Source organism: Ambystoma mexicanum, chromosome 1q (assembly GCF_040938575.1).
Source record: "Ambystoma mexicanum isolate Mex_15411 chromosome 1q, UKY_AmexF1_1, whole genome shotgun sequence".
NCBI lineage: Eukaryota > Metazoa > Chordata > Amphibia > Caudata > Ambystomatidae > Ambystoma > Ambystoma mexicanum.
Window position 1 is genome coordinate 806,223,376 of NC_090922.1, and position 27,636 is coordinate 806,251,011.

Sequence of the window (27,636 nt, forward strand, 5' to 3'; positions counted from 1 at the left end):
ATGGCCGTCGCCACCATCACTATGGCAACGAATCAACTACGAGCCCCACAGCGCCCTCATAGGCTCCCACACCTCTGCAGGCCCTCCCCTCCTGCTTTAAATGGAGGGGAGGCGCGCCGCGAGGCGAAGCCGCAGAGCGAAGGCCGTGAGAAAAGGCCCGCTCCTCTCTTTGCAGCTCCGCTGCGAGCTGGCATCAGGAGACCTCCGCCGCACCAGGATCCAGCTGATCTGCCTCCCCGTGCAGGAATCAGCAGTCGGCGCGGCCCCCCCGCCCACGAGGCCCTGCCCGAAGACAAGATGGCCGTCGCCACCATCACTATGGCAACGAATCAACTACGAGCCCCACAGCGCCCTCATAGGCTCCCACACCTCTGCAGGCCCTCCCCTCCTGCTTTAAATGGAGGGGAGGCGCGCCGCGAGGCGAAGCCGCAGAGCGAAGGCCGTGAGAAAAGGCCCGCTCCTCTCTTTGCAGCTCCGCTGCGAGCTGGCATCAGGAGACCTCCGCCGCACCAGGATCCAGCTGATCTGCCTCCCCGTGCAGGAATCAGCAGTCGGCGCGGCCCCCCCGCCCACGAGGCCCTGCCCGAAGACAAGATGGCCGTCGCCACCATCACTATGGCAACGAATCAACTACGAGCCCCACAGCGCCCTCATAGGCTCCCACACCTCTGCAGGCCCTCCCCTCCTGCTTTAAATGGAGGGGAGGCGCGCCGCGAGGCGAAGCCGCAGAGCGAAGGCCGTGAGAAAAGGCCCGCTCCTCTCTTTGCAGCTCCGCTGCGAGCTGGCATCAGGAGACCTCCGCCGCACCAGGATCCAGCTGATCTGCCTCCCCGTGCAGGAATCAGCAGTCGGCGCGGCCCCCCCGCCCACGAGGCCCTGCCCGAAGACAAGATGGCCGTCGCCACCATCACTATGGCAACGAATCAACTACGAGCCCCACAGCGCCCTCATAGGCTCCCACACCTCTGCAGGCCCTCCCCTCCTGCTTTAAATGGAGGGGAGGCGCGCCGCGAGGCGAAGCCGCAGAGCGAAGGCCGTGAGAAAAGGCCCGCTCCTCTCTTTGCAGCTCCGCTGCGAGCTGGCATCAGGAGACCTCCGCCGCACCAGGATCCAGCTGATCTGCCTCCCCGTGCAGGAATCAGCAGTCGGCGCGGCCCCCCCGCCCACGAGGCCCTGCCCGAAGACAAGATGGCCGTCGCCACCATCACTATGGCAACGAATCAACTACGAGCCCCACAGCGCCCTCATAGGCTCCCACACCTCTGCAGGCCCTCCCCTCCTGCTTTAAATGGAGGGGAGGCGCGCCGCGAGGCGAAGCCGCAGAGCGAAGGCCGTGAGAAAAGGCCCGCTCCTCTCTTTGCAGCTCCGCTGCGAGCTGGCATCAGGAGACCTCCGCCGCACCAGGATCCAGCTGATCTGCCTCCCCGTGCAGGAATCAGCAGTCGGCGCGGCCCCCCCGCCCACGAGGCCCTGCCCGAAGACAAGATGGCCGTCGCCACCATCACTATGGCAACGAATCAACTACGAGCCCCACAGCGCCCTCATAGGCTCCCACACCTCTGCAGGCCCTCCCCTCCTGCTTTAAATGGAGGGGAGGCGCGCCGCGAGGCGAAGCCGCAGAGCGAAGGCCGTGAGAAAAGGCCCGCTCCTCTCTTTGCAGCTCCGCTGCGAGCTGGCATCAGGAGACCTCCGCCGCACCAGGATCCAGCTGATCTGCCTCCCCGTGCAGGAATCAGCAGTCGGCGCGGCCCCCCCGCCCACGAGGCCCTGCCCGAAGACAAGATGGCCGTCGCCACCATCACTATGGCAACGAATCAACTACGAGCCCCACAGCGCCCTCATAGGCTCCCACACCTCTGCAGGCCCTCCCCTCCTGCTTTAAATGGAGGGGAGGCGCGCCGCGAGGCGAAGCCGCAGAGCGAAGGCCGTGAGAAAAGGCCCGCTCCTCTCTTTGCAGCTCCGCTGCGAGCTGGCATCAGGAGACCTCCGCCGCACCAGGATCCAGCTGATCTGCCTCCCCGTGCAGGAATCAGCAGTCGGCGCGGCCCCCCCGCCCACGAGGCCCTGCCCGAAGACAAGATGGCCGTCGCCACCATCACTATGGCAACGAATCAACTACGAGCCCCACAGCGCCCTCATAGGCTCCCACACCTCTGCAGGCCCTCCCCTCCTGCTTTAAATGGAGGGGAGGCGCGCCGCGAGGCGAAGCCGCAGAGCGAAGGCCGTGAGAAAAGGCCCGCTCCTCTCTTTGCAGCTCCGCTGCGAGCTGGCATCAGGAGACCTCCGCCGCACCAGGATCCAGCTGATCTGCCTCCCCGTGCAGGAATCAGCAGTCGGCGCGGCCCCCCCGCCCACGAGGCCCTGCCCGAAGACAAGATGGCCGTCGCCACCATCACTATGGCAACGAATCAACTACGAGCCCCACAGCGCCCTCATAGGCTCCCACACCTCTGCAGGCCCTCCCCTCCTGCTTTAAATGGAGGGGAGGCGCGCCGCGAGGCGAAGCCGCAGAGCGAAGGCCGTGAGAAAAGGCCCGCTCCTCTCTTTGCAGCTCTTCGCTGCTCGACGATGCCGCAGGGAGGTAAGATCCCTATTCCAACATTGAATTCCGTACTCACCGGAACCCGCAGCCTTTCTGGAAGAAACTCCAACCTCTGTGCACGCACGTTACAGAACACTCAGCACCAAGTCCAACCCAGCCTCACTTCAAGGCTACGCCGCCTCAGGGCAAGATTACTGCCCGCAACACCTGGCCTTGTCCCTAGCACCCCCAACCTGCCCATACTCCGTGGCCATCGCATGAACGCATACCTGTGCTCCCGCCATGCCCTCCTGCAATGCAACAACCCCTCACTTCCGGTCATGGACAAGTCTACTTCCTTTATGTACAGGAAAAAAACAGAACTCCAAACCACCGCCGCAAACCTCCATGGTTCACTCATTTATACTAAACACCACACCAGCGCTCCTAAGCCCACTATCAGGTCTGTAGCCACAGCCAAGTCTGCACCTACCACTGTTGATATGCCCTGCATTGCTGATGTGCCTGCGCCCTCTGCTCATGTGCCATGCATTACTGTTGTGCCCGTACCTACTGCTGATATGCCCTGCACTGCTGATGTGCCTGCGCCCTCTGCTCATGTGCCATGCATTACTGTTGTGCCCGTACCTACTGCTGATACGCCCTGCACTGCTGATGTGCCTGCGCCCTCTGCTCATGTGCCATGCATTACTGTTGTGCCCATACCTACTGCTGATATGCCCTGCACTGCTGATGTGCCTGCGCCCTCTGCTCATGTGCCATGCATTACTGTTGTGCCCATACCTACTGCTGATATGCCCTGCACTGCTGATGTGCCTGCGCCCTCTGCTCATGTGCCATGCATTACTGTTGTGCCCGTACCTACTGCTGATACGCCCTGCACTGCTGATGTGCCTGCGCCCTCTGCTCATGTGCCATGCATTACTGTTGTGCCCGTACCTACTGCTGATATGCCCTGCACTGTACACACACCCATTGCTGCAACCCCCCTCAAATGCGCCTTGATTAACTGCAGATCCCTCACTGCCCACTCCCTTGATATCAATGATCTCATCATTCTCAACAACCTAGACCTACTATTCCTCAGTGAAACCTGGCTTTCCGATGCCTCAGGACCTGCCCTCGCCCTAGCTATCCCACAAGGATACCTCATTTACAGACAAGACCGCTCCTCCCACCGAGGTGGAGGGGTCGCCGTCATTGCCAAAGATTCCCTCTCTGTTGGGATAATCCACAAAAACCTTGATGATAACTCTGACTACCTCCTCCTAAAACTTAAGCTCTCCCATAACCACACTATAGCATTTCACCTCATCTACCGCCCTCCAGGCATCTCCTATGAATTCCAAGAAGCCCTCACCCACTCAATCACTAACAACCTCAAGAAATCATCTAAAATCCTGCTCCTCGGTGACTTCAACCTGGGCCTTAACGACCCCAAAGACACCCACGCCAAAGCTTTAAAAAAAACGCTATCCACCCTTGGGTTCACACAGACCATTTCGAGCCCCACACACTCAAAAGGCCGTACCCTTGATTGGGTCGCTCACCACAACTGCCCTATCAGCCCCACCCTAATCACTCCTCTGCCATGGACCGATCACCATCTCATCTCCTTCAACATCAACACCTCTAGAAACTCTCAACCTCCCACTACACCTCTCCCTGCCGCCCTCACGCGCAGCGCCAAACTCCTCACCCACGACAACCTCTCTCAGCACCTCAATGTACCTGCACTGCTTCCCCCTTTCGTGAATGACCCAGTTACCCTCGCCAACGACTTCAAAAGGGTCCTCTCCCATGCCGTTAATGTGGTAGCTCCCCTCACTCTTAAAAAAGAAAAGAAAAATAAACACTGCAATGCCTGGTTTACCCAGGACCTCTTACAGATGCGAGGGAAAAAACGAGCGGCACTGACCACCTGGCGCAATAACCCATCAGAAGCCACCCTTCTAGCATTCAAAACCTCCTCTAAACGCTACAAAGCTGCCATTACTGAAGCTAAGGCAACGTCATTCAATGCCAGAATCTCCTCTGCCAAATCAAGAAGCCGCGAAATCTTCTCCATATTCAGAGAACTGGAGACACCCCCTTCTCCACCCTCTCCAATAGTGAAGGATGGATCCTGGTGCAATGCCATCCAATCTGCAATGCTTAATAAACTTGAAACCCTACAAACCAAAATACTCAACCACCAAAAGGAGATATCCAAGCTAATAACCAGCAGTCATTCCACTCCACCAACCAAGCCTCCTAACCCCTCCCCCCAGTTCGATTTCAGAGACATAAGTGTCCCAGAGGTCATCTCTCTCCTCCATACCATCAAACCATCCAATTGCAAGGGGGATGTATGCCCAGCGCAAGTAATTAAAGACTGTGCCCCCTCATTAGCCCCTATCATAGCCGCTTTCATCAATGCCTCCTTTCACTCTGGTGAAGTTCCACTAAGTCTAAAGGAAGCCTGGGTTCGCCCGCTCCTCAAAAAACCCTCACTTGATCCAGCCATCCCAACAAACTACAGGCCAATCACCACTGTCCCCTTCCTACTGAAAATTCTGGATAAAGCAGCCTACCTGCAAATACAGAAATTTCTAGAGGACAACCATCTCCTTGGCCTTAGGCAATCAGGGTTCAGGCCACGGCATGGAACTGAAACAGCTCTCCTTGACCTGAAGAATCAAATTGATGACCTTAGGGACTCAGGAAAGCCTGCTCTCCTCTTGCTCCTCGACCTATCGGCAGCATTTGACCTAGTCAACCACAAAACTCTCTGCCAGCATCTATCATCAATAGCGAACTTCTCAGACAATGCCTGCAAATGGATAGAATCATTCTTGAAGGACAGATCTATGAAGGTCTTCTCAGACTCCTCTTCTGCCGACCCCAGCACCATCAAGTGTGGCGTCCCGCAAGGCTCATGCACGGCCCCCACCCTCTACAACCTCTTTACAAGGCCCCTGTTCAAAATCCTTGACTCCATGGGCATCTCGTATACTAACTATGCGGATGACACCCAGGTACTTATCCCCCTCTCAGGTGACTACACATCTGACCAAAATACCTTAAACGCAATCTACTCAACAATTCAAACCTGGATGGCAGAAAACTGGCTCTGCCTTAACAGTGACAAAACTGAGCTCCTGCTGGTTGGCTCACCGTCCACCCTAAATAAACTAAACAAACAGTACTCCTCCTTCGTCATAGACAGTATCCCCATCACCGTCTCCCAGTCCATCAAAACCCTTGGAGTGTACCTTGAACCTGACATGTCCATGAATAAACAGGTCAACGCCATAACCTCCACATCCGCCTACTACTCCAAACTCATCAATGCCACCAGACCATTCCTGACCCAACAAAACTGTCTCACCATCGCTAGAGCCATCATTGGTTCGAGACTCGACTACTGTAATGCCTTATTCATTGGTACCACTGCCAAGAATATAGCCAAACTCCAAACTGTTCAGAATAACGCGCTCAGAGCTGCCACAGGCCTCTCACGCAAAGACCATATCTCTGAACTCAGAAGACAAGTCCACTGGCTTCCTGTCAAGCAAAGAATTATCTTCAAAGCCTTGGCCTTAACTCACAAATGTCTCCATGACCTTGCTCCCCCTTACCTAAGCCGCAGGATTACCAAACCCATCTCTCAAAAACCATCTAGACTACAATACTCTAACCTTCTGTCTGTCCCTAGGACTCACAAAGCGCGTGCGGGCGGCTCCAGCTTCCCATCAGTTGCCCCCACCCTCTGGAATGCGCTCCCTCCGCACCTCAGAGCCATTGAATCCCACACTGTATTCCGCAAAGCCATCAAAACTAACCTCTTTGTCTGAACTCTCAAAACCTTCCTGCAACGCACTGTAACCTGTAACTACCTAATTGTTTTCAAGTATTTTTCTAGGGCAGCTTCAATGTAACCCTAAAGTAAGCACGCTTAACCACTGTTCCAGCGCCTCGATGTCTGCGGGCTGTTTGTGCGCTTTACAAATTCAAATAAATAAATAAATAAATAAAATTCCCCCACCCTCCCGACCCTCTCCCGTATGACATAGTGGCACTCCCCTTGTTACCCTTCCCTTTACTAGCAGTTTACAATATACAACCTTGTATTGCTTACCTTGCCCCGCAAGTGTGGGGACTTACGACAATCCTTTGACAAATTATGCAATAATAATAATAAAAAAAAATAATAAAAAAAATAAAAATAAAAAATAATAATAATAAAAACAAATATATATGTATATATGTATGATGTTATATTATATTCCTTCCCCTACGGCCCCCTGCGGCCGAAGCGCACGCAGCCCCCCGCGGCTGCGTACCCCTTACGACGATCTTATACAGTCGTCCTGTTTCTCCGTTCTCCTCCCCCTTTTACACTTGCCGTGGCCGGCGTTCTCCGTGCGCAGCCACGCCCCTTTCCCCTTCTCCTCTTTCGATCCACTCGTTTATCGTTTATCTCCGTATCCGCTCCTTTATCATGTTTCTCTTCCCCACCACTCTCAAACCCAAAGTTTCTTGTGCTCGCGATATCCTATTAAATCCCTACTGGTGACGTCACCGATTTCTTCGAGCTACTGGTACATTCTTGTTATGTTCTTTAAGTTCAAAATACACTTGCAATCTACCCCGCTAACCCTACAGCTGTCTTCCTGTCTCTCCTGGAACAAGGTAATCTCATCAATAATATAACCGGACTGCGCACGCTGCGTCGCCTCGCGTGTGATACGCCCCTCAACAGGAGGGCTTAACCAGCCAATTATCTTCCGTTTTGGGCAACTATGTAACTAGCTACCGCCCACAGGGAAACGTCATCTACCTATCGAGTTTCTTGCTCGAACAATAGGGAACCTCATCTACTCATTGATCAATAAATGTCAAATCGTAGGAAACCACACACACCCACCCTCACACGTAGTCGCAATTTAGGCCATCAGTGTCTTACGAGCGGCTGCACGTGATGTTTTCGTGCCCCGCCCCCCTCTTTCGCGTAACGTAGCCGACTGCTCTCGCACTCGTTTCGCTACCATTCATTCCATTGGCAACACTCAGTTAAACCTTCGCCGCACATCTGTACAATACCTCCCTCCTCCCTTATTTACTTCCTCCCCCTCCCTCACAATTTCGCATTGCTTGTTGTGCGTGTCATGCTCACCAAGTTCTCTCGATGCAGGGCCGCTCGACTGCGTGCACCCCTCCAAGCGGCTCGCCACCTCCCCTCGTCTGGACCACGTCTGGACACTCGCCGACCGCGGGCGGGATACTTCTCAACCGGCTCCCGAGGGCCAATATCCGGATTGCGCTGTCCGGTCTTCTCGCAGCTCCGCGATGGTCCTGTAGTCCTCAGAAGGGGGCAACGGCAGAGGGGGCCGCGCCGCCGGGCCTCCTCGCAACGGGAGTGCCTGGAAAAATTAAAAATAAAAGTCGATCTTAAACAGATCTCAGCAGTGCCTCCAACTTGTCGGGGGGAAATTCTGCCGGGGTCGGCCGGGCCGTCCGCAGACCTCCGGGCAGGGAGGCCCCAACTCCTCCCGTATATCCCAGATGAGATAGAGTATGAGACACACACAAGGAGCAAGGTGACTCTGCTGTTTATTTAGACAAAACGGCAGGGATGGGTCAAGGAGCGTACGCGTTCGTCCTGACACACACACAATCGTGGGGCTCGCAGGCCCTTTTTACTGCATTATGACGCGCTACTTGCGTCACTTCAGAAAGTTAACAAAAAACTTATCGCCACTCTTAATTGGTTGCTCGAGTGGTAGGGTTAGTATAGTACACATATAGAGAATGATATTAGTGGACAAGGTGTAGTCAGGTGGTATATCTGGGTTGTCCCTACAATTAGATACATAAGAATTGTTACATGAAGACTCCTGAGGATTGGCTAATATTACTGACGTCTGAGATAAGAGCCCCATGTTCTGATTGGTGCACCCGTGAGCTTCCCAGCCTGGGACCACCGTTGTTCCCAGCTCTCGGTGTACCTGTGATTGCAACAATGTTTCAATATGGGTACGTGCAGACAATGTGAGGATTTATTCATAGGTGGAAGGCTGACCGCTCCCACTGTAGCAGATGTCCATTGAGCCTTTCAAGTGTATCGGCCTGTGTCTCGTAGCGAGGGACCCAGACGCCTTTTCTCTCCTGGGTTTTGGCATCTCGTCAGGTTCGGCTTGGTCACGTGGGGAGGGACCGTGAAAGAGGCAGAATTCTGCACAATTAATATTGTTTTTTCTACTGCGCGTCTGGTTTAATTTGCCGGCGTGACTTTATCGTTGGGGCGCGGAGTGCGAGGTTGCAACATCGTGCCTTTGATGATTTGTTCTTGGAATGTGGGTTTGCAACATTGCGACCTTGGCTGGTTGCTCCACCGGGTTCTTTCTGCAGGATCAGCAACCTGACTCTTGCTTTGTTAATGTCCACGGGAGCTCTTGGTTGAGGCCTACTCGGGCCTGGTGCATAAGTAGTCCGTTTGGTGCATAGGTGCTTTTAGGTTATAATAGCATATATTTCCATGACCAGTATCGTGTTTCCATTATACCTCTCATGGTGGTAACGGGTTTCAAGAGAAGCGTGAGCAAGCGTTATAGATGAGTTCATGATGCGTCTTGCGTTTCTGCATTCTGAAAGCCTATGTAAAAATAATAAAGATGCACGTCCGTGAATATGCCTGTCGCCTACGTCAGAGCACTGAGTATGTTCTTCGTGTAGATTGGTGTGGAAATGTTCAGTGTGTATATTTGTACAGATGTGCTTCCCGTTGTCTAGGTCGTCATGGCATCTCTAACGACGTGTGGATTTTAGTCTAGCTGATCCGAGCCGCAGGTGTCGGCATGGCCAGTGCGGGCTGCTGGGCAGGCAGATGGACACATCCGTATGTTCCTGTACCAGGGTACCTGGTCGTCTGGTAAATGGACAAACTCTTCTCGCGGTGGGTGTCTGGGCCGTGACCCTCTAGGCCAAGCGCGAGAGGTGAAGGACGGGAGCCTGGTCTTCCATTCTCCCACTTCAAGAGGATGGCTGTAAGGTTTAGAAGGAATCTTAACCTCTTGCAATACCTCAGGGCAACCCTACAGACCATCTCTCTTCCGCCTGCCAAGCCACTACAAAAAGGGGAAAGACCATATGCAAAATAGGCTTGGGCCCACCCGAAAAGGGGCAGTCCAGCCTGAACTGCTAGGTCACATCCCTTCTGCATGAGACCACAAGCATTCGTAAACGTGTTTCCCCCTCATTGGATGTCATCAGTGAGATGTAGCTTGGATATCTAGGCCCAGCAGTCTTGGGACCCAGGTCAGGCCATATGCGTCCCACTTTGGGTGACAAAAGCAAAACAAAAGAGGTGATGGCTGGAAGGTTTGGTATTACTTTTAACCTCTGGTAATTGCTCTGAGCTACCCTTAAAACCATCATTCACTCTTCAGTCTTCCAAGCCATTACAGAAAGGGAAAAGACCATTTGAAAATCAGGCTTGGTTCCACCCCAAAAGGGGGAGTCCAGCCGGGAACTGCTAGGTCACATCCCTTCTGCGTTAGACGACAAGCATCCCCAGACATGTTTCAGCCTCATTGGGCTTTTGCAGGGAGGAGGAGTAACTTGGGTCTCTAGGCCCAGCAGGCCAGGACCCACATCAGGCCATACTCATCCTTCTCTGGGTGTGTAAAGCAAAACACAAGAGGTTATGGCCGGAAGATTTAGAACTAATCTAAACCTTTAGCAATTGCTCTGTGCAACCCTCCAGCATACAGGTCTTCTACCTGCCAAGACAAATGTCATACAGGGGAGAGGCAAGGTCAGCACATATGCTGCATGTTATTGTATACCTTTAGCGTAGTGGAAAACTGCAGCGTGAAACCAGCCAACACTGCCTCTACTACTGTTCTGTTGTACTCTTCGTCTGGTTAGAGAGTGCACAGTGCATGCAAGTCAAACTCTACAGGTGAAGTTTACTAATGGATCCCCGTGGAATCGACCCATACAGGAGCCGGGCCTATGTCAAGGCAGATTCCATTTAGGTTCACATCTTGTTACGCCTGGCAGGGAATCTTGTGCAATCTAGAAGGGGTGTGTGCATGCACGAAAGGGGAGGGACACACGGTGAAGATGCCCACGCTGCAGCATGCCCCTCCTCCGCCTTGTGTCTACATGGAAATGGGGCAGCGCAAACGATGGAGGTGTAGTACACATTGTATTGATACCTATGTTTCCCCTCTACCTGTCGGAAAATGACCGGCACGCTGTCATGACACTTTCAACATCATGGAGCCGGGTGGGCTGCACGTCCATATTTGTGGTTGTCTGGCATGGAACTTGCTCATGGGCATGATGCGCTGCATTGCAGGCTAGACTGGTAGATCCCCATGACATCCCCAATGACCGGCCGGGTGATGGGCTAGAATCGGTGCGTGATTGCATATGGCATGTCCACATTCTTGCCCATGACAATCTTGGAAACATTGATTATTTGTCAAATGTATGCATTGCAATGGGTGCAGTGTGATACTGCCCTCGTGCAGGGCTGTGTGTAGCACTGGTCACAGACAGTAGCGCACGGCACCTGCCGACAGGACCTATCCATATGTGGCATGTGGAACACTGCAGAGGAAAGTCATCCCAAGACACATGACCGACCATTCAGGAGCAGTTGATACTATTTTAACCATACATGTGGCCAGGTGCTCTCCCACAGACACCCATGTTTTCAGTGCATGTATGTGATCACCCATCTAACCCAGTGGTGCGCCTCTGGTTTGCACGTCCATGTGGCCTGTGGATGGGCCTTCCTGCTTACAAGTCACCTGTATAAGCACTGAACCCAGGCCTGACTACATCTGGAATCACATCACTGGTGATATGGGGTAATAGAAAAGCGGTGTGCCTGCCTGGGGAGGCAGTATTTTCCGTTAACCTCACTCGATAGGTATTCGATCCTCCTTTCTGCACGGCACCCCACTGCTGTTGTCTCTTCAATTCATGTTCATTGCCCGTTCTTTCGGAGCATGTAGTGTTAATCATTTATTCAACCAAAGATCTCAGTCGGCTTCACAGCATCCTGTTGCAGCCTCAGTAATCTCCTGGACTCATTACTCATTTATTCCCACTGCTTTCCTGTGATACGTCTATCACACTGCCGGCCGTCTCCTCATCGTGCTGCCACACCCTATGAAAAACGACTGTCTTGGGTTTCACCCACATATCTTCCTTTGCGTCCCCTTCTCTTCCATCTGTCTCCCTAGGGCTCGCTAAATTTGCTCGCCCACTCGCCTTGCGCAGCCCTTTTCAGGCAGGTCGTGTAGCTTTAATGTTACTCGACCTTGTTAGAGAGAGTTCCATAAGCTCTTTATTGCTGCACTTTTTTTCCTACCCACTAGGTGACAGCAGATATCCATTGGAGCGGCAGGAGTCGAAAAAATAAATGAAACATTACAAAGGTTTTCTAGCTAAGCTCCGAAGCTTCACTGATGACGTATGGCCTGGGGGTATGATATGATATATGATATGTAACGCGCCTGTACACAAGTGTTTCTAGGCGCAACAAGACCAAGGAGGGAAGACAGAGGGAGGACCAAACAAACGATCTTACTAGGCCTTGTGTCATGCAGTACATGCGCGAAACGTGCGGGTTAACGGGGGTTTGGGGGGGGGGGAGGTGCGAACGGGAGGTGCCAGGGAGAGGGAAAGGGTAGTGCAATCAGGCAGCATTCCTCTGAGTAAGAGCAGCAAGGGCAGCACAGCTCTGGTAAGTGCAAGGAGGCAGGGGACTGCACGGTTACAGTTACAGCCCCTAAGTGCGCGGAGGGGCCGGAGGCAGTGCACAGGTGGCTGGTCGTAGAGGAGTCTGGTACCCAGTGAGACTCTGATGATAGCCAGACAACCAGTCCGCGCAGCAGAGGGAAGAAAGAGAGAGAAAACAGAGGCGAAAAGGAAGGTCTTCAGCTACTTCAGGAACTTCAGGTGGTCCAGCTCAAGTTTTGAGAGGAGGAGGGAGGCCATTCCAGAGGGAGACACCTGCAGAGGAGAGAGATCTACCCCCCACTCTCTGCCTGGAGAAGCATCTGACCCTCAGAGAGTTGGAGATGGAAGAGCGGATGGCCATAAGCCCCCACCACGCCAGCTCGGGGGAGTCTTTCAAGGGCTCCCCTGAGCTGGCGTAATGGCAGAAGGCGTGGCAGGCGCCTCATTGTCATTGAATGTACCCGCGGCGGCGGGCTCATTCAATGACAATGGGGTGCTAACGCGCCCTATTCATTTAATTACCTTCTCGCCAGAGCGAGGAGGTTTAAGAAAAAAAGAAAAAGTGGTCCCTCCTGGCCCCGCCCCCTGTTAACCAGGGGCACGCAAAGGGCGAGGGGGGGTGCAAATTCACCCAGGGCGCTGCTGCCCTTAAAGGAATGGTTCGCCCAAAAATGTTTATTTCAAAAATAGATAGGCAATATAAAAAAAAAACGATTGGCAATTTTTTTGGTGAAGTCCCTATGTAAAATTTTGAGCAATTCAAGCTCAAAGATAGCACATGGGGGCATCCATTTTGTGAAATGGATGACCGCCGCTGTGCTCGCTTTGGCTTTTGTGGCACTAATGAAGGAAAAGCCAGCCAGCTGTAGTAAATAAAAGCTACCACTGGGTGGCTTTTCCTTCATTGGTGCTGTACGCGGAGGACGGGGACCAGAGACTACAGGCAGAAAAGCTGCAGCTGCATCTCGGTAAGTGCTATTTTTTAAATAAAAATAAACACTAGCTTTTGAAGCGACCGCAAACATAAATGCGTTATTGTGTTTGAAAACACTGCAGTTTTTCTTTCTAAGTTTCTCAGGCTCCTCCGGCTCGGAGGAGCTTGAGAAACTGAGAAAGAAAAACCGCAGCGTTTTCAAACACAACTGCGTTGTGTTTCTGCCTGCCGTGGGTATCACTTTGGGTCTCTGGTGCTTCCCCATGGGAGCACCGGAGACCCAAAGTGAAAGCCAATGCAGGCAGAAACACAACACGGTTGTGTTTACATGCCACGGTGTTTCTGCCTAAATCTGATTTCCCATTTGGGGCTCTCGGGCTCCCCACGGGTGGCCCGAGAGCCCCAAATGGGAAATGCTAAATGCTGCAGTGTTTCTGCCTAAATCTGCTTTCCCATTTGGGGCTGTAGGGCTCCCCGTGGGGAGCCCTAAAGCCCCAAGTGGGAAAGCAGATTTAGGCAGAAACACAACACGGTAGTGTTTGAAAATGCTGCAGTTTTTCTTTCTAAGTTTCTCAGGCTCGGACGAGCCTGAGAAACTTAGAAAGTTAAACCGCAGCATTTTCAAACACAACCGCATTGTGTTTCTGCCTGCCGTGGCTATCACTTTGGGTCTCGGAGCACCGGAGACCCAAAGTGATAGCCACGGCAGGCAGAAACACAATGCGGTTGTGTTTGAAAATGCTGCGGTTTAACTTTCTAAGTTTCTCAGGCTCGTCCGAGCCTGAGAAACTTAGAAAGAAAAACTGCAGCATTTTCAAACACTACCGTGTTGTGTTTCTGCCTAAATCTGCTTTCCCACTTGGGGCTTTAGGGCTCCCCACGGGGAGCCCTACAGCCCCAAATGGGAAAGCAGATTTAGGCAGAAACACTGCAGCATTTAGCATTTCCCATTTGGGGCTCTCGGGCCACCCGTGGGGAGCCCGAGAGCCCCAAATGGGAAATCAGATTTAGGCAGAAACACCGTGGCATGTAAACACAACCGTGTTGTGTTTCTGCCTGCATTGGCTTTCACTTTGGGTCTCCGGTGCTCCCATGGGGAAGCACCAGAGACCCAAAGTGATACCCACGGCAGGCAGAAACACAACGCAGTTGTGTTTGAAAACGCTGCGGTTTTTCTTTCTCAGTTTCTCAAGCTCCTCCGAGCCGGAGGAGCCTGAGAAACTTAGAAAGAAAAACTGCAGCGTTTTCAAACACAACCGCGTTGTGTTTCTGCCTAAATCTGCTTTCCCATTTGGGGCTCTAGGGCTCCCTGTGGGGAGCCCCGTGGGGAGCCCTAAAGCCCCAAATGGGAAAGCAGATTTAGGCAGAAACACAACGCGGTTGTGTTTGAAAACGCTGCAGTTTTACTTTCTAAGTTTCTCAGGCTCGGAGAAATTGTATTTATGTTTGCGGTCGCTTCAAAAGCTACCGCAAACATAAATACAACGTTTTTAAAGCTGCAGTTTTATTTCTAAGTTTTCCGGGCTCCTCCAGCCTGGAAAACTTAGAAAAAAAACCACAGCTAGTGCTTATTTTTAAAAACAAATAAATAGCACTTACCGAGATGCAGTTGCAGCTTTTCTGCCTGTAGTCTCTGGTCCGCGTCCTCGGAGTCCCGGCACCAATGAAGGAAAAGCCACCCAGTGGTAGCTTTTGTTTACTACAGCTGGCTGGCTTTTCCTTCATTAGTGCCGCAAAAGCAAAAGCCAGCACAGGCGGGCATCCATTTCACAAAATGGATGCGCCCATGTGCTTGCTTTTTCAATTTTTGAGCTTGAATTGCTCAAAATTGTACATAGGGACTTCGAAAAAAAAATGCCAATCGTTGTTTTTTTATATTGCCTATCTATTTTTGAAATAACATGTTTTGGGCGAACCATTCCTTTAAGGCCGGCACTGCTCGAGAAGGGAGGTGTTTTGGAAGAGAGAATTGGATGTAGTGCGTGCCCCTGCCCCAGAAAGCCTTGTGGATGATGCATAGGGTCTTGAACTTGATCCTTGCAGAAACTGGGAGCCAGTGGAGAGATTTCAGGGCTGGAGAGATATGGTCCCTGGGCTTGAGGACATGGACAAGTCTTGCAGTCCTGTTCTGGATTAGTTGCAGAGGGCAGAGAGTAGAGTTGGGCAGATTGAGAAGGAGGCTGTTGCAGTAGTCCAGCCTAGAGAGAACCAGGGCTCTGGAGACAGAGAGCTTCTGGGGGAAAGTGGGAAAAGGAAGAATACCTCTGAGGAGGTGCAGCTGGTAGTGGGCCTCCTTGGCAAGGACGCGATGTGAGGCGAGAAGGAGAGAGTGGCCCAGGAAGGTGAAGGAAGAGGGCCGAAGGAGGGTGACCAGAGTGAGAGAGGGAAAGCTGCAGCAGGGGTCCCAAATGAGAAGGATCTCAGTCTTACTGGCATTAAGGCAGAGATCGTTGGAGGCACACCTATCCTGATCAGGGATAGACAGTCAGGAATGAGCGAAAGAGGAGAGAAGGATGAGGGAAGCCTGAAAGAGAGTATCATCCGCATAAAACAGAAATTTAGACGATAATGTAGAGATAAGTTGGGCCAAAGGGGCCAAGTAGACATTGAAGAGACAGGGTGAGAGGCTAGAGCCCTGGGGAACACCACATTTGGAGAGAGAAGTGGTGGAGAGAAAGGACCCAAGTTGGACTTGGGAGGGTCGGTCCAGGAGGAAGGAGAACAACCCCTACAGGGCCTGATCCGTGATGCCCAGGTACTCACAGAGTCGATTGATCAGGATGGTGTGATTGACTGTGTCAAAAGAAGAGGAAAGCTCAAGGAGGATGAGGACAGAAGGAGCCATCCTGCCATCCATGCTGCGGCTGTAGCACCAAAGAACAGAACGGCTGCAAACCGCAAATTCCCAAAACCCGACTGTTAGGACAGTTTTTGTGAAGTTAGTAAAACCATTCAACTGAGGCAGTACATGACTCCACTCTTAGCTTTTGAGATCAGTGAACCACAGATAGAGATAAGCAGTAACTCTTGTAACTTATTTTTGGGAAGGCACACAGCTAACTTAAGGTAAGTAAAACCCATATACTTTTTATATCTCACAAGCAGTCCAGGTTAGATCTTTCCCAGCTATAAGGATAACTCAAGTATGACTTATCAGGGACAGTTAGAACCACAGACTCTATGTTAGATAGCACAGGGAAAGTAAAACCCAATGTTACACTTTACTGAATGACTCAAAGTTATTCTAGGTAGGCAACAACCTAATGCATACTTATTCTGGACAGGTTAGCAGCAAGTCAGGGGCAGCAAGACCCAGTTGGGGGGCACTCATAAAATTCTCCTTAAAGGACTAATCTGATGATACCAACAGTTGGAGAACACTCATACAATTACCTTGCAGGAATAATCTGGTGAAACCAACACTTTACTTTTGGGAAGAGGCACAACCTAATCACAGGAGAGTAAAATACCTTCACATCTACTTTCTATTAGAACGGCAAAACTGTTTCTAAGGAAGAAAATATGTTAACCATACTTTTGAGAATAGTGCATCACACATTCAAGATAAGTAAGAACTTTTGTAACTGTTCACTCTTAGAATTACAGTTACCAACCAACTCTTTACAAGTAAGTAACTTTTAAACACTTATTTTCTTTTCTAGGCAAAAGTCCCAATCCCTTCAATGTCTTTCTCTTATTCTTGGAGCATGAGTGTTCTCAGTGGCAGAAGTGGGGGTCACTAGGACTAGGGACCAACAGGCAGTGTCAGAATAGGTTCTTTAGTAGCAAAGGTCAGAGTTCCTTTGGGAAAATTGGGCAAAAAGGTGAGTACTTCACTTTAGAGTTAGAAGAGGGTCCAGGGACTTCACAAAGACACTCTAGCAGGATTCTAGCAGTGGAACTGGGGGCACTGGATGAGAGGCCTCCCCTTCACAGAAAACAACCCACAGCTACACAGAAATCCTAACAGGCTTAAGGTAAGTACATACCCAAGCCAACACAGTACCTCAGCATTGAAGAAGATTTTGCAGCAGGAGGACTTCAGGGTCTGCAGCCAAATACCCGGTCAGTGGATACCTTGTTGTGGTGACTGAAAACAAGACCTCCGAAGGAACTTTGCAGCATGTGTCTATGAAGAAGGCTCTAGGCAAGGATTCCCTCATGGCTGAATGCGGTTCTGCGGATTTGGCGCTTTTTCAAGGAGCACAGAAGAAGACTGAAAATTGCTGTTGAAATCTCGTCGTTACAAAGTCCCCCAGCACTTTGTTGAGGGGACTTTTTGGACTTGATTCATGTCTCTGGAGATCCACCAGGATGCCCATGAAGTTTCAGCGAGATTCAGAATTTGGAAGACTGTGCACCGCGCAGTGGCTCGAGGTCACAGGGTATTGGTGTATTGCAGCAACGCAAGGTTGCAGCAACACGTGGGATGGCTCAAAATGCAGGTATTCTTGAGTCTAGTGGATCTCACCAGGCTCTCGGTCAGGGTCATCGTTTTCGGAGTCCGTAGGTTAATTGGAAGGAAGGACTACAGCAGGCTCCGGTTACACAGCAGGCTCTACACAGCAGGCTCTCCGGTCGCTGGAAATCGTTTCAGCCACTTTTCCTTCATCATCTTCTTCGGTTTTGGTTCCAGTGGTCGACTTTTCTTCAGCTTCCTTGTTTGCAGCATTTATCAGGAACTACAGCACAACCTCTGCATTCTCTCTCTCCCCGCATTTTACAAGAAGGGGCGGTCTTGTTGTCCAATCAGAACAGCCAGCCCCCCACTGGGATTTGTCCCCATTTAAGCAAGGTGTAAGACAAAGGGCTGTGAAGTTTTGGACTCCTCCCTCGTTTCCTGCCCTGACAGACAGACTGGAGCCTGGGTGGGGAGTCCAGGGGACTCCCGCCGAAGATAAAAATCACACAAAGGAATTTCCTGACCTGGATGTCAGGGGAAGGAAAAAGAAACACTAAAACGGTGAAAAAAGAAGACAGGGGCCATTTTGGTAAAATTAACACCCTTAGGTGCCTGTACTGCAGCTGTGAACACAGCCCGCAGTAAAGGTGCACCAAATTAATACAAGGCATCACTGCCACCAGCCATTAAAGGTAAGCTTGTCTCTGTAACAGAATTGTTACAGTTTTAATGTGAAAGGGGATACATTGTATCTCCCCAGCACTCCACATAAGGTCGGGTGTGCTGGCTTCACAGAATAAAATGTAAAAGGGATCCAAAGATCATTTCTACCCTTGGGAACTGAATTTCTCTCAACGTTAGCAAAAGAAAGTTAAAAGGGGAGCCCCTAGGGCAACCCAGCAACAGCAGGCACTTTTTGCCAATAAGTTGTTAAAGAGGATAACTTTAAAAAGACACTATGGAGAGTCAATAAAATGACACCCATAAAAAGAGTTAAAGATTCTGTGAGTGTGGAAAAATGTTCCCACTCACTGAGGTATTAAGGAAAAATATCCTATTAGTAAAGCAAAAAGTTCTGTGGTTGACCCGGTCAGGAAGATTTACCAGTTCTGTGAAAATCTTACCTAAAATGTCACTGCGCCTGTTGCCACTGAAGGTCATTGACGAAAACCAAAGGACTCATCCTCGCCTCCCAAGCCTCGTCAAGGTCCACAATGAGTTTCAGCTTTGTGGGACATCCACAGCCAGTGCAGCAACCCGACCAAGAAGACCACTGCGACAGACCTTCACTGCTGCCTTTCCAACACAGTTTAGTCCCCTTCTCCTGCTCGACAGGAACGACCTAGTGACTTTTTCTTCCAGAGGGGATCCATCTTCATGGGGCATTGTCGAGTAAAGCTGGGGCTTCACCTCTTCGCCTTCCATGATAACCAAGGTACTATGACAAGGAAGAGGGGCTTCCTCCCTCAGGTTCAAACCAAAGGTCCAAGATTCATCTTGGGCACGGCTCTCCTGTTGCTTCCCAGGTACTTTGGCAGGCGGTGGGAGCTGTTGAAACAAAAGCAGACAATTAATGAACACATAAGGACTGGGCAATGACATAAAAGCAAAGCATAATTTACCTTTTCTTACAGGCTGGCCAAGAGGGGGGATCTCCTCACAGAATTGCATTTTTACTCTCAAAAGAATTCTGCCCGTGTTCTAAAGTATTACCTGCATTTCTATGTGTATGATTGTAGGGATAAACAAGGTTTAGTGATTTGAATGCTTTTTAATAACTTACTAGTTGGTGCATTATTGCTGAACTGAGAATGACTGTGGTACCACATAGTATTGTATATATTGTGTTAACTATTGAAGTAGAATTGTATAGTACAAAGTGAGTCTTATTTATTTGTATATATTCACCTAAACCTAATCTTATGTTGGTTAATAAAAGAACTTGAGAAGCACATAACATTCTCTGCAGATATTCCTTTGTGGGGGATTGGGGATTTACTGCACTTAAGAACCAGCCTGCATCACCTTCCTTGAGCCCCAGCCATGGTTGCTCCTCCATTACTAGCAATTGAGAGCCTTGGCAGGGGTGCCTCTGTGCCTCTACCCCAACCATATAGTGTATAGGACCACAGACACCCCCTCCCGACTTTACAGTACCTCTCTTTCCTTCCTGTCTCCTCCACTTCCTTAAGCACAAAGCACTTTGGGTATGATGATAGAAGGCCAACATCACTTGTTTTAAGGACACAGATTGGATCCCTTAAAGCAGGCTAGCTTTCGACCAATCGCCTGTGGGCTTTTGCCTATAAAAGAGGGTTCTCCAACTCCTTCTTTGATTTTATCTCTGGACTTCATCCCTTGAAGAAGAATTCGTTGGACACTTTTTTCGGGAGCCGTCCTTTTCACAATCCTCCAGTGTAAGGTGCAGACAGGTAGTCCAGGACAGAGGCAAGCTCTGCTCTCTAACCACCCCAAAAGGCACATTGGGGATGATCTACTGCTGGAGCAAGAATTGCCTCACTGCCAGCTACACTTACCCAGGACCTCAGTTGAGGTGAAAGACTCCTGCAGTTGTTTTCCAGCCTTCCCTGTGTTTGGGAGAACGAGAATCAGAACCTTCCTTGTCCCTGAGCTCCTTGATTGGGGCTCTCAGCACCCTGTGACCCAGAACTGCCAGGATTCCAGTGCTTTTTGCTGTACAACCACTTCAAGCACTGTTCAACCCATTCAAACCACCAGGACCCTCCAGTGCTGCTTTGGGCACACCCCGATCTTTGAACCGCTGTGCTGCACTCTCAGACCAGTTGACCTCTGCACCACACCAGCTAAGCACATTGTTGCTTTGCAACAAGCAAGAAGCTCATCACTGCAACCACCCCATTAGAGCTGTCTTTCGAACAGCCTGCTTCTTTGTAACCAATCTTCATCGACAGTCGCACCGATCCTGGTGGCTTCATCAAACCGTGACCCTCGAATGATGCATCGAACTCGAACTGCACATCCGGTCACCAGCATCTTTGCTGTAGAAACTGTCAAACTGATCCTAGTGGCCCCCACATTCCGTACTTCTTAAAACGTTGCTTTGAACTGCAGCAAACTTCAGTTTGAGCTTGATTTGATACCTAGTCCCTGTCTGGAACATTGCAACTGCTACATTCGAGCATGGTTCAACTGCTCGCACAGCACCAAGAAGATCGGTTCGACGCTGTCGAACCACCCAGAACAGCAGAACGGAATTATTGACTGCTAACTTCTCTCCGGTCCATCTTTAGGGCCTTGAGAGTGGTTAGATCACTTTCAATCCCTTTTTCATACCAGAGCAAATCCATTTTAAGAACATTGTGGTTTTTGATTTCCTTTCTCCCTTGTTTTATTGCCCAGAGTTCTGCATCTTCTTATTTTTTTATATTCTGTTTTCTTTCTACAGGGGTGAGTTTTGTGTAGTGTTTTCCTATTTAGGTGTTATTGTATGTGGTGTGTTTAATTAAATTATATATATTTGTATAGAACCTTGGTTTGATATTCCTTTTATTTTGGGCTGTTGTACTATTGCTGTTTGGGTTGCTACTGAATCACATTCACACCCCTCTTAAAAGTATAGCCCACCCTCGGCCCAAGTTACCACAAAAGGCAAAGAAGGAATATCTTTAAATTGTGCCTATTTCACCTTTATGATTGGGATTACTCTTGAAGTGTGAGGACTGAATAGGTGGTTTAGCCATGCCTCCTCCTTGTGCTCCTTGGGGCAGAAATAATTTTGTCACACTGGTGGGCAGTAGTTAGAATTTCAGATAAACTGATTCACTGACAGGCATTTTTGAATTGCTACAATGGAACTTGACATCAGCTCTGCATCCACCTTGTCAGTAAGTGAGCTGCATGAGTTCTGTCAATAAAGTGGACTCCTCTACGGCAGGTAAGGTTAAGAAAGCTGAGCAATTGAAAGTCCTCCAACCTTTCGAGGAACCTATGGGGATGAAACATTCCCAGGAGGCCAGTAAGCGCTACTGAGCCCCACAGTTCAATTACACATTTCTCTGGGGGGCTGGAAGAGGATGGGAAGAATGACAGTGATAGCTTTTAGCACATTTCCATCCAAATTTAGAAAGTGTGCCTAATATCATCATTGTGGTATAGCAGAACTTAGAAAGTGTGCCTAATAGCGTAACTGTGCCAAAGTTGAATCTAGAAAGTGTGCCCAATAACGTAACTGTGCCAAAGTTGAATCTAGATAGTGTGCCCAATAGCGTAACTGTGCCAAACTTTGAACTTAGAAGGTGTGCCCAATAGCGTAACTGTGCCAAAGTTGAATCTAGAAAAGTGTCCCCAATAGCGTAACTGTACCAAAGTTTGAACTTAGAAGGTGTGCCTAATAGCGTCACTGTACCAAAGTTTGAACTTACAAAGTGTGCACAATATCATCACTGTGGTATAGTTGAATTTAGGAAGTGTGAATAATATCATTACTGTGGTATAGCAGAACTTAGAAAGTGTGCCTAACAGCGTAACTGTACCAAAGTTGAATCTGGAAAGTGTGCCCAATAGCGTAACTGTGCCAAAGTTGAATCTAGAAAAGTGTGCCCAATAGCGTAACTGTGCCAAAGTTTGAACTTAGAAGGTGTGCCTAATAGTGTCACTGTACCAAAGTTTGAACTTAGAAAGTGTGTACAATATCATCACTGTGGTATAGTTGAATTTAGAAAGTTTGCCTAACATCATCACTGTGGTATAGTTGAATGTAGAAAGTGTGCATAATATCATCACTGTGGTATAGCAGAACTTAGAAAGTGTGCCTAATAGCGTCACTGTGGTATGGTTGTTTTAGAAAGTGTACCTAATAGCGTCACTGCGGTATAACTGAATTTAGAAAGTGTGCCTAAAATCATCACTGTGGTACAGTTGAATTCAGAACGTGTGCACAATATCATCACTATGGTATAGTTAAACTTAGAAAGTGTACCTAATATCATCACTGTGGTATAGTTGAATTTAGAAAGTGTGCACAATATCATCGCTTTGGTATAGTTGAATTTAGAAGTGTGCCTAATATGATCACTGTGGTATAGTTGAATTTAGAAAGTGTGCATAATGTCATTGTGGTATAGCAGAACTTAGAAAGTGTGCCTAATAGGGTAACTATGCTATAGTTAAACTTAGAAAGTGTACCTAATATCATCACTGTGGTATAGTTGAATTTAGAAACTGTGCACAATATCATCGCTATGGTATAGTTGAATTTAGAAGTGTGCCTAATATCATCACTGTGGTATAGTTGAATTTAGAAAGTGTGCACAATATCATCGCTATGGTATAGTTGAATTTAGAAGTGTACCTAATATCATCACTTTGGTATAGTTGAATTTAGAAAGTGTGCACAATATCATCGCTATGGTATAGTTGAATTTAGAAGTGTGCCTAATATTGTCACTGGAGTATAGTGGAATTTAGAAAGTGTGCATTATATCATCATGTGGTATAGTTTAACTTAAAAAGTCTGGCTAATACCATCACCGTGGTATAGCAGAATTTAGCAAGTGTACCTAACAGCGTAACTGTGCCAAAGTTTGAACTTAGAAAGTGTGCCCAATAGCGTAATTGTGCCAAAGTTTGAACTTAGAAAGTGTGCCCAATAGCGTAACTGTGCCAAAGTTTAAATTTAGAAGGTGTGCCCAATAACGTAACTGTACCAAAGTTGAATCTAGAAAGTGTGCCTAATAGCGTAACTGTGCCAAAGTTTGAACTTAGATAGTGGGCCTAATAGCGTCACAGTGCCAAAGTTGAATCTAGAAAGTGTGCCCAATAGCGTCACTGTGGTCAAATTGAATCCAGAAAGTGTGCCTAATAGCCCCACTGTGGTATAGTTGAATCTGAAAAGTGTGCCTAATAGCGTCATTGTAGTATAGCTGATTTCTAGAAAGTGTGCCTAATATCAGCACTGTGCTAAAGTTTAATCTCGAAAGTGTGCACAATTAGCACCACTGTGCTAAAGTAAAATCCTGAAAGTGTACCTAATAGCGTCACTGTAGTGTAGTTGAATATAGAAAGTGTGCCTAATTAGCGTCACTGTGGTACAATTGAATCTTGATATTACAACCAACCCTTAACCCCACCCTTGCCACGCCATGAGTCCATCCGCCCAGCTAGGTCCAGAGAAAGAGCCTCACGCTGGCGTGCCTCCCTCTCCTACCCCTAACTCCCCCCCTCCCATCCCAAACCATCCCAACCTCCACCACACTCTCAGCCCAACCCCTATCCAACTCTCAAGCCAGAAGAAACCACCCATCTGAAATGACCCCTCCCTCCACCACGCTCTCACCCCACACACTATCCAAGCATCAAGCCAGAGGAGCCCGATGGCTAGCCGACCATCCTAAGACCCCTGCTCCTCTCATCCCTTACACCCACCCACCCCCATCACGCCCGCACCCCCTGCCCCACCAACAAATGGCCCACCCACCCTACCAGACCCTCCTCGCCCCACCACCACCCCTGCCCTTTCCTCGCGGCAACTCCCGCTAACATCCTCCACCGACCTCACTCCTTCCCCTCCCTAAAAACTGCATGTTTCGCCCTGGCAAGAACCGTAGCCGCATCCCATCGTCCTCCGACCCACCTACCCTCTCACACACACCAACTGCATTAAAAACCCTGAAAAAAGGAAACTGACCTAGTCCCCTTCAATCTCCCATTATGCCTCGCCCCTCCTGTCTCGACCCACCACCTCAATCTCTCAATCACCACCCCTTCCCCTCCCTCACCCTGCTTCGAACACCTCTCCCTTGAATTTTAACCAACCACACCTAGAACCCCTACCCTTCACCCTTGAATCCCCAACCCTGTCTTCCCAACTGACCACCCTCACACACCCGTCCAACCCCATCCTCCCGACACCCACTTCCTCCTCCCCCCGCCTACTCTTCCCAACCACCATCGACCAACCCGCCACTTTCACCTCCCAGATTCCACTCACTCCCCTCAGTCCCCACCACCCCTCACCTCCGCCACCCCTCCCAGCAACTCACCCACTCCTCTCAACCACCACACCTACAACCTCAACAACATCCCCCTGTGCCGTAGTAAGATGCATCCTCTTTAATGCCCGATCTGTAGCAAAAAACAGACACAGCATATTTGACCTCCTCACCTCAGACAAACCAGACCTAGTCTTTATCACGGAAGCCTGGTTCTCCGACAACTATGCCCCTAACGCCCATGAAGCTTTCCCCCTGGACTACTCCCTCATCCCACTCAACCGACCCTCTAGGGAAGGAGGAGTAGCAATCGTTTTCAAGTCACACTTCTCTGCCTCAATCATTGACTGCCTGACAATCATCCCTTCCTGCGAATCACTCCTCGTCAAACTGTCCCTCCCCCGAACGTTCTCCCACAGCTTCCTAATCATCTACAGACCTCCTGGCTATGACAGACAATTCTCAAGCAACCTCTGTGGTTCGATAGCCACCATCCAAATAAACCATCCCATTCTCACTCTTCTAGGGGACTTCAATATCTGGCTTGACATTCCTACCAACCCCATGACCCACTCACTGGTCGACTGCCTAGATGCGCTTAACCTACGCCTTCACATGAACGGCCCAACTCACTCTAAAGGACACACCCTTGATGCCATCTTTAGCTCCCACGCCCAGATAAATCTTAGCCCCCTTACACCTATCATCTGGTGTGATCACTTCATTGTGCCTTTCACCATTCGCTTGCCCGCCCCCCTTCCCATACTTGAACCAGAACCCCTGAATCAACGCAGATGCTGGAAGAAACTAAAATCCTCCCTGACCTAGCCGATGCGCTGCTTCAAACTCTTCCCTCAACCACCCACGTAATGACCCTTAACCATTGATTCCTTTGACTCATGGCTCAATATCTCACAAATCCCGCTCCCCCCCACTTGCCGTTCCTCCGCTCGCTGTAGCCCTTATCCCAGATGGTTTACTCCAGAACTAAAGACTGCAAAACAACTGTATAAATCCCTCGAACGCAAATGGCGGAAAGATAAAACCAAAAAGGATTGAACGTGGGCACTACGTGGTGTGTCTTGTTCGTTAATCGATCACTTATATTAGTTAGTGAAGTTTTAGCCTGGGGCTACCAATCATGTAAAGGTCCTATGGCATAAGGACCAAGTAATTATAAACAAAGAAAAATAGAGTGGGTCCACCCTATTAAGACTGGTGCTCTCAGTTAGCCCTAAAGCAAGGGCTGTACACTTTAGCTCTATTAGTTCTGAGCATGCGTTAAAGTTCAAATTAAATATTCAAATTAAATGTTCTGGATCATTTTTTTTAAAGAAATGTTTATTTCACATCTCTTGGTTATTCTTTTCTACTGAATATTTTACTTCATATTCAGTGAGTACAGGCATAAAATACTGGCTAGAATTTTTTGTACAATTGCCAATGCATTTCGGTTAGTAAAACCTTCATCAGGGCCGTATTCTAATGAATGATTTGGCTCATCAAATGTTGATTTAATTATCAAACAGAGTGATTTATTGGACATATCTAAGTTCTTGTACGGCCCTGATGAAGGTTAAGTGAGAGCACCAGTCTGCATAGGAAAGATAAAACCAACCTGAGTAGATCCACCCTGGCCCGGCACCGTCGATACTACAAAGCCGAAATCCGAAAAGCAAAAAAAGTCCACTACAACTCTCAAATTCTTAACTGTGAAAACCACAGCAAGGAACTTCACAAAATCATTTCTGAATTCACCAAACCAACCTGTACCACCACCCAATCGACACCATCTCAGTCACTCTGCGACTCACTCTCTCTCCGTTTCTACACCACCGCTCTTGAAAGAACAAATTCTCTCAACAACAAACTGGCCTTCATGCCCCCGCCACATAATCCACCCGCCTTACCAGTCACCCCCCCACCTGGTACAGCAACGACAGCCCAACCCACCTTCAACTTGTTCACACCAATATCAAGAAACCAATTTCTCAAACTTCTCTCTGCCCGGAAACTATCTGGCTCTCCCCTAGGCCCCTGCGCGCCTCAATCCTCAAAGAAATATTTTCATCTACTTGCGCAGGAGAGTAGGCAAGGACCATCATAAATGACTCCCTCTCCTCCAGAATCTTCCCCGACGCCTTCAAAACCTTCCCTCGACCCTCTCAACCCCAAAAACTACTGCCCCATCTCAAACACCAGGTTCCTTGCTAAACTCATCGATCGAACTGCATACTCCCAACTAAATGCCTTTGTCGAATCCAACAATCTCCTAGACCCTGCACAATCAGGCTTCAGACCTCGACATGGAACCGAAACCACTCTGACCTCAATCTGGGACGACCTCAAGATCACTGCAGACTCTGTGGGAGGCGCTGCACTAATTCATCTAGACCTATCTGCCACCTTTGACACAATCAACCACTCAATCCTCCTCAACCGCCTCCACTCCCTAGGAATCAGTGGAAACGCGCTTAAGTGGATAGCATCCTTCCTCAACAATCGGAAACAAATAACCCTACTCTCCTCCTTTGCTTCTGCCGCCGCCCGACCAGTCAATATCGGAGTTCCACAAGGAGAATTCCTATCAGCCCTCCTGTTCAACTCCTATATGTCCACCCTCCCTGGAATAATCCGCCCGCACAATATACTGTGCTATAACTATGCAGATGACACCCAATTAATCCTAAAACTTCTCAACTCAAACCCCAACTGTCAGCCCGACCTTGCAGCCTGTCTCCTTGACATTGATCGCTGGATGACCACAAACCACCTCCTCTTAAACCCCACTAAAACCGAAATCATGGTGTACGGCAACACCAAGCTTCTTCCCCACCCTCTACCATGGCCACCATCCATGGGCAATCCACCGATCCCCTCGACCACAGTAAAAAACCTTGGATGCACTCCCGACTCTGACCTAACCCTCTCTCGCCAAATCAACAACGTCTCTAAGTCCTGCCATTACCACCTCAAAATTCTTAGATGCATTTTTCCATACCTCTCCTTTCCCAACAGACTCGCCACTGTCCAATCTATTGTAATG

The 27,636-nt window shown here is 49.5% G+C and overlaps 1 protein-coding gene across 1 annotated transcript; it reads left to right on the forward strand.

The window, feature by feature from the left end:
* Window positions 1-27,634, forward strand: LOC138558778 (basic proline-rich protein-like). The gene is made up of 2 exons (XM_069642675.1): window positions 1-2,581; window positions 27,609-27,634. Exons 1-2 carry the CDS (start codon window positions 1-3, stop codon window positions 27,632-27,634), a joined length of 2,607 nt encoding a protein of 868 aa, XP_069498776.1.
* The last annotated feature ends 2 nt before the right edge of the window (window positions 27,635-27,636 follow it).

Coding starts and splice junctions, on each gene's coding strand:
- LOC138558778 (XM_069642675.1), top strand. CDS start 1: ATGGCCGTCGCCACCATCACTATGGCAACGAATCAACTACGAGCCCCA. Junction 2,582..27,608: donor CTCGACGATGCCGCAGGGAG/GTAAGATCCCTA, acceptor CTTTCCCAACAG/ACTCGCCACTGTCCAATCTA.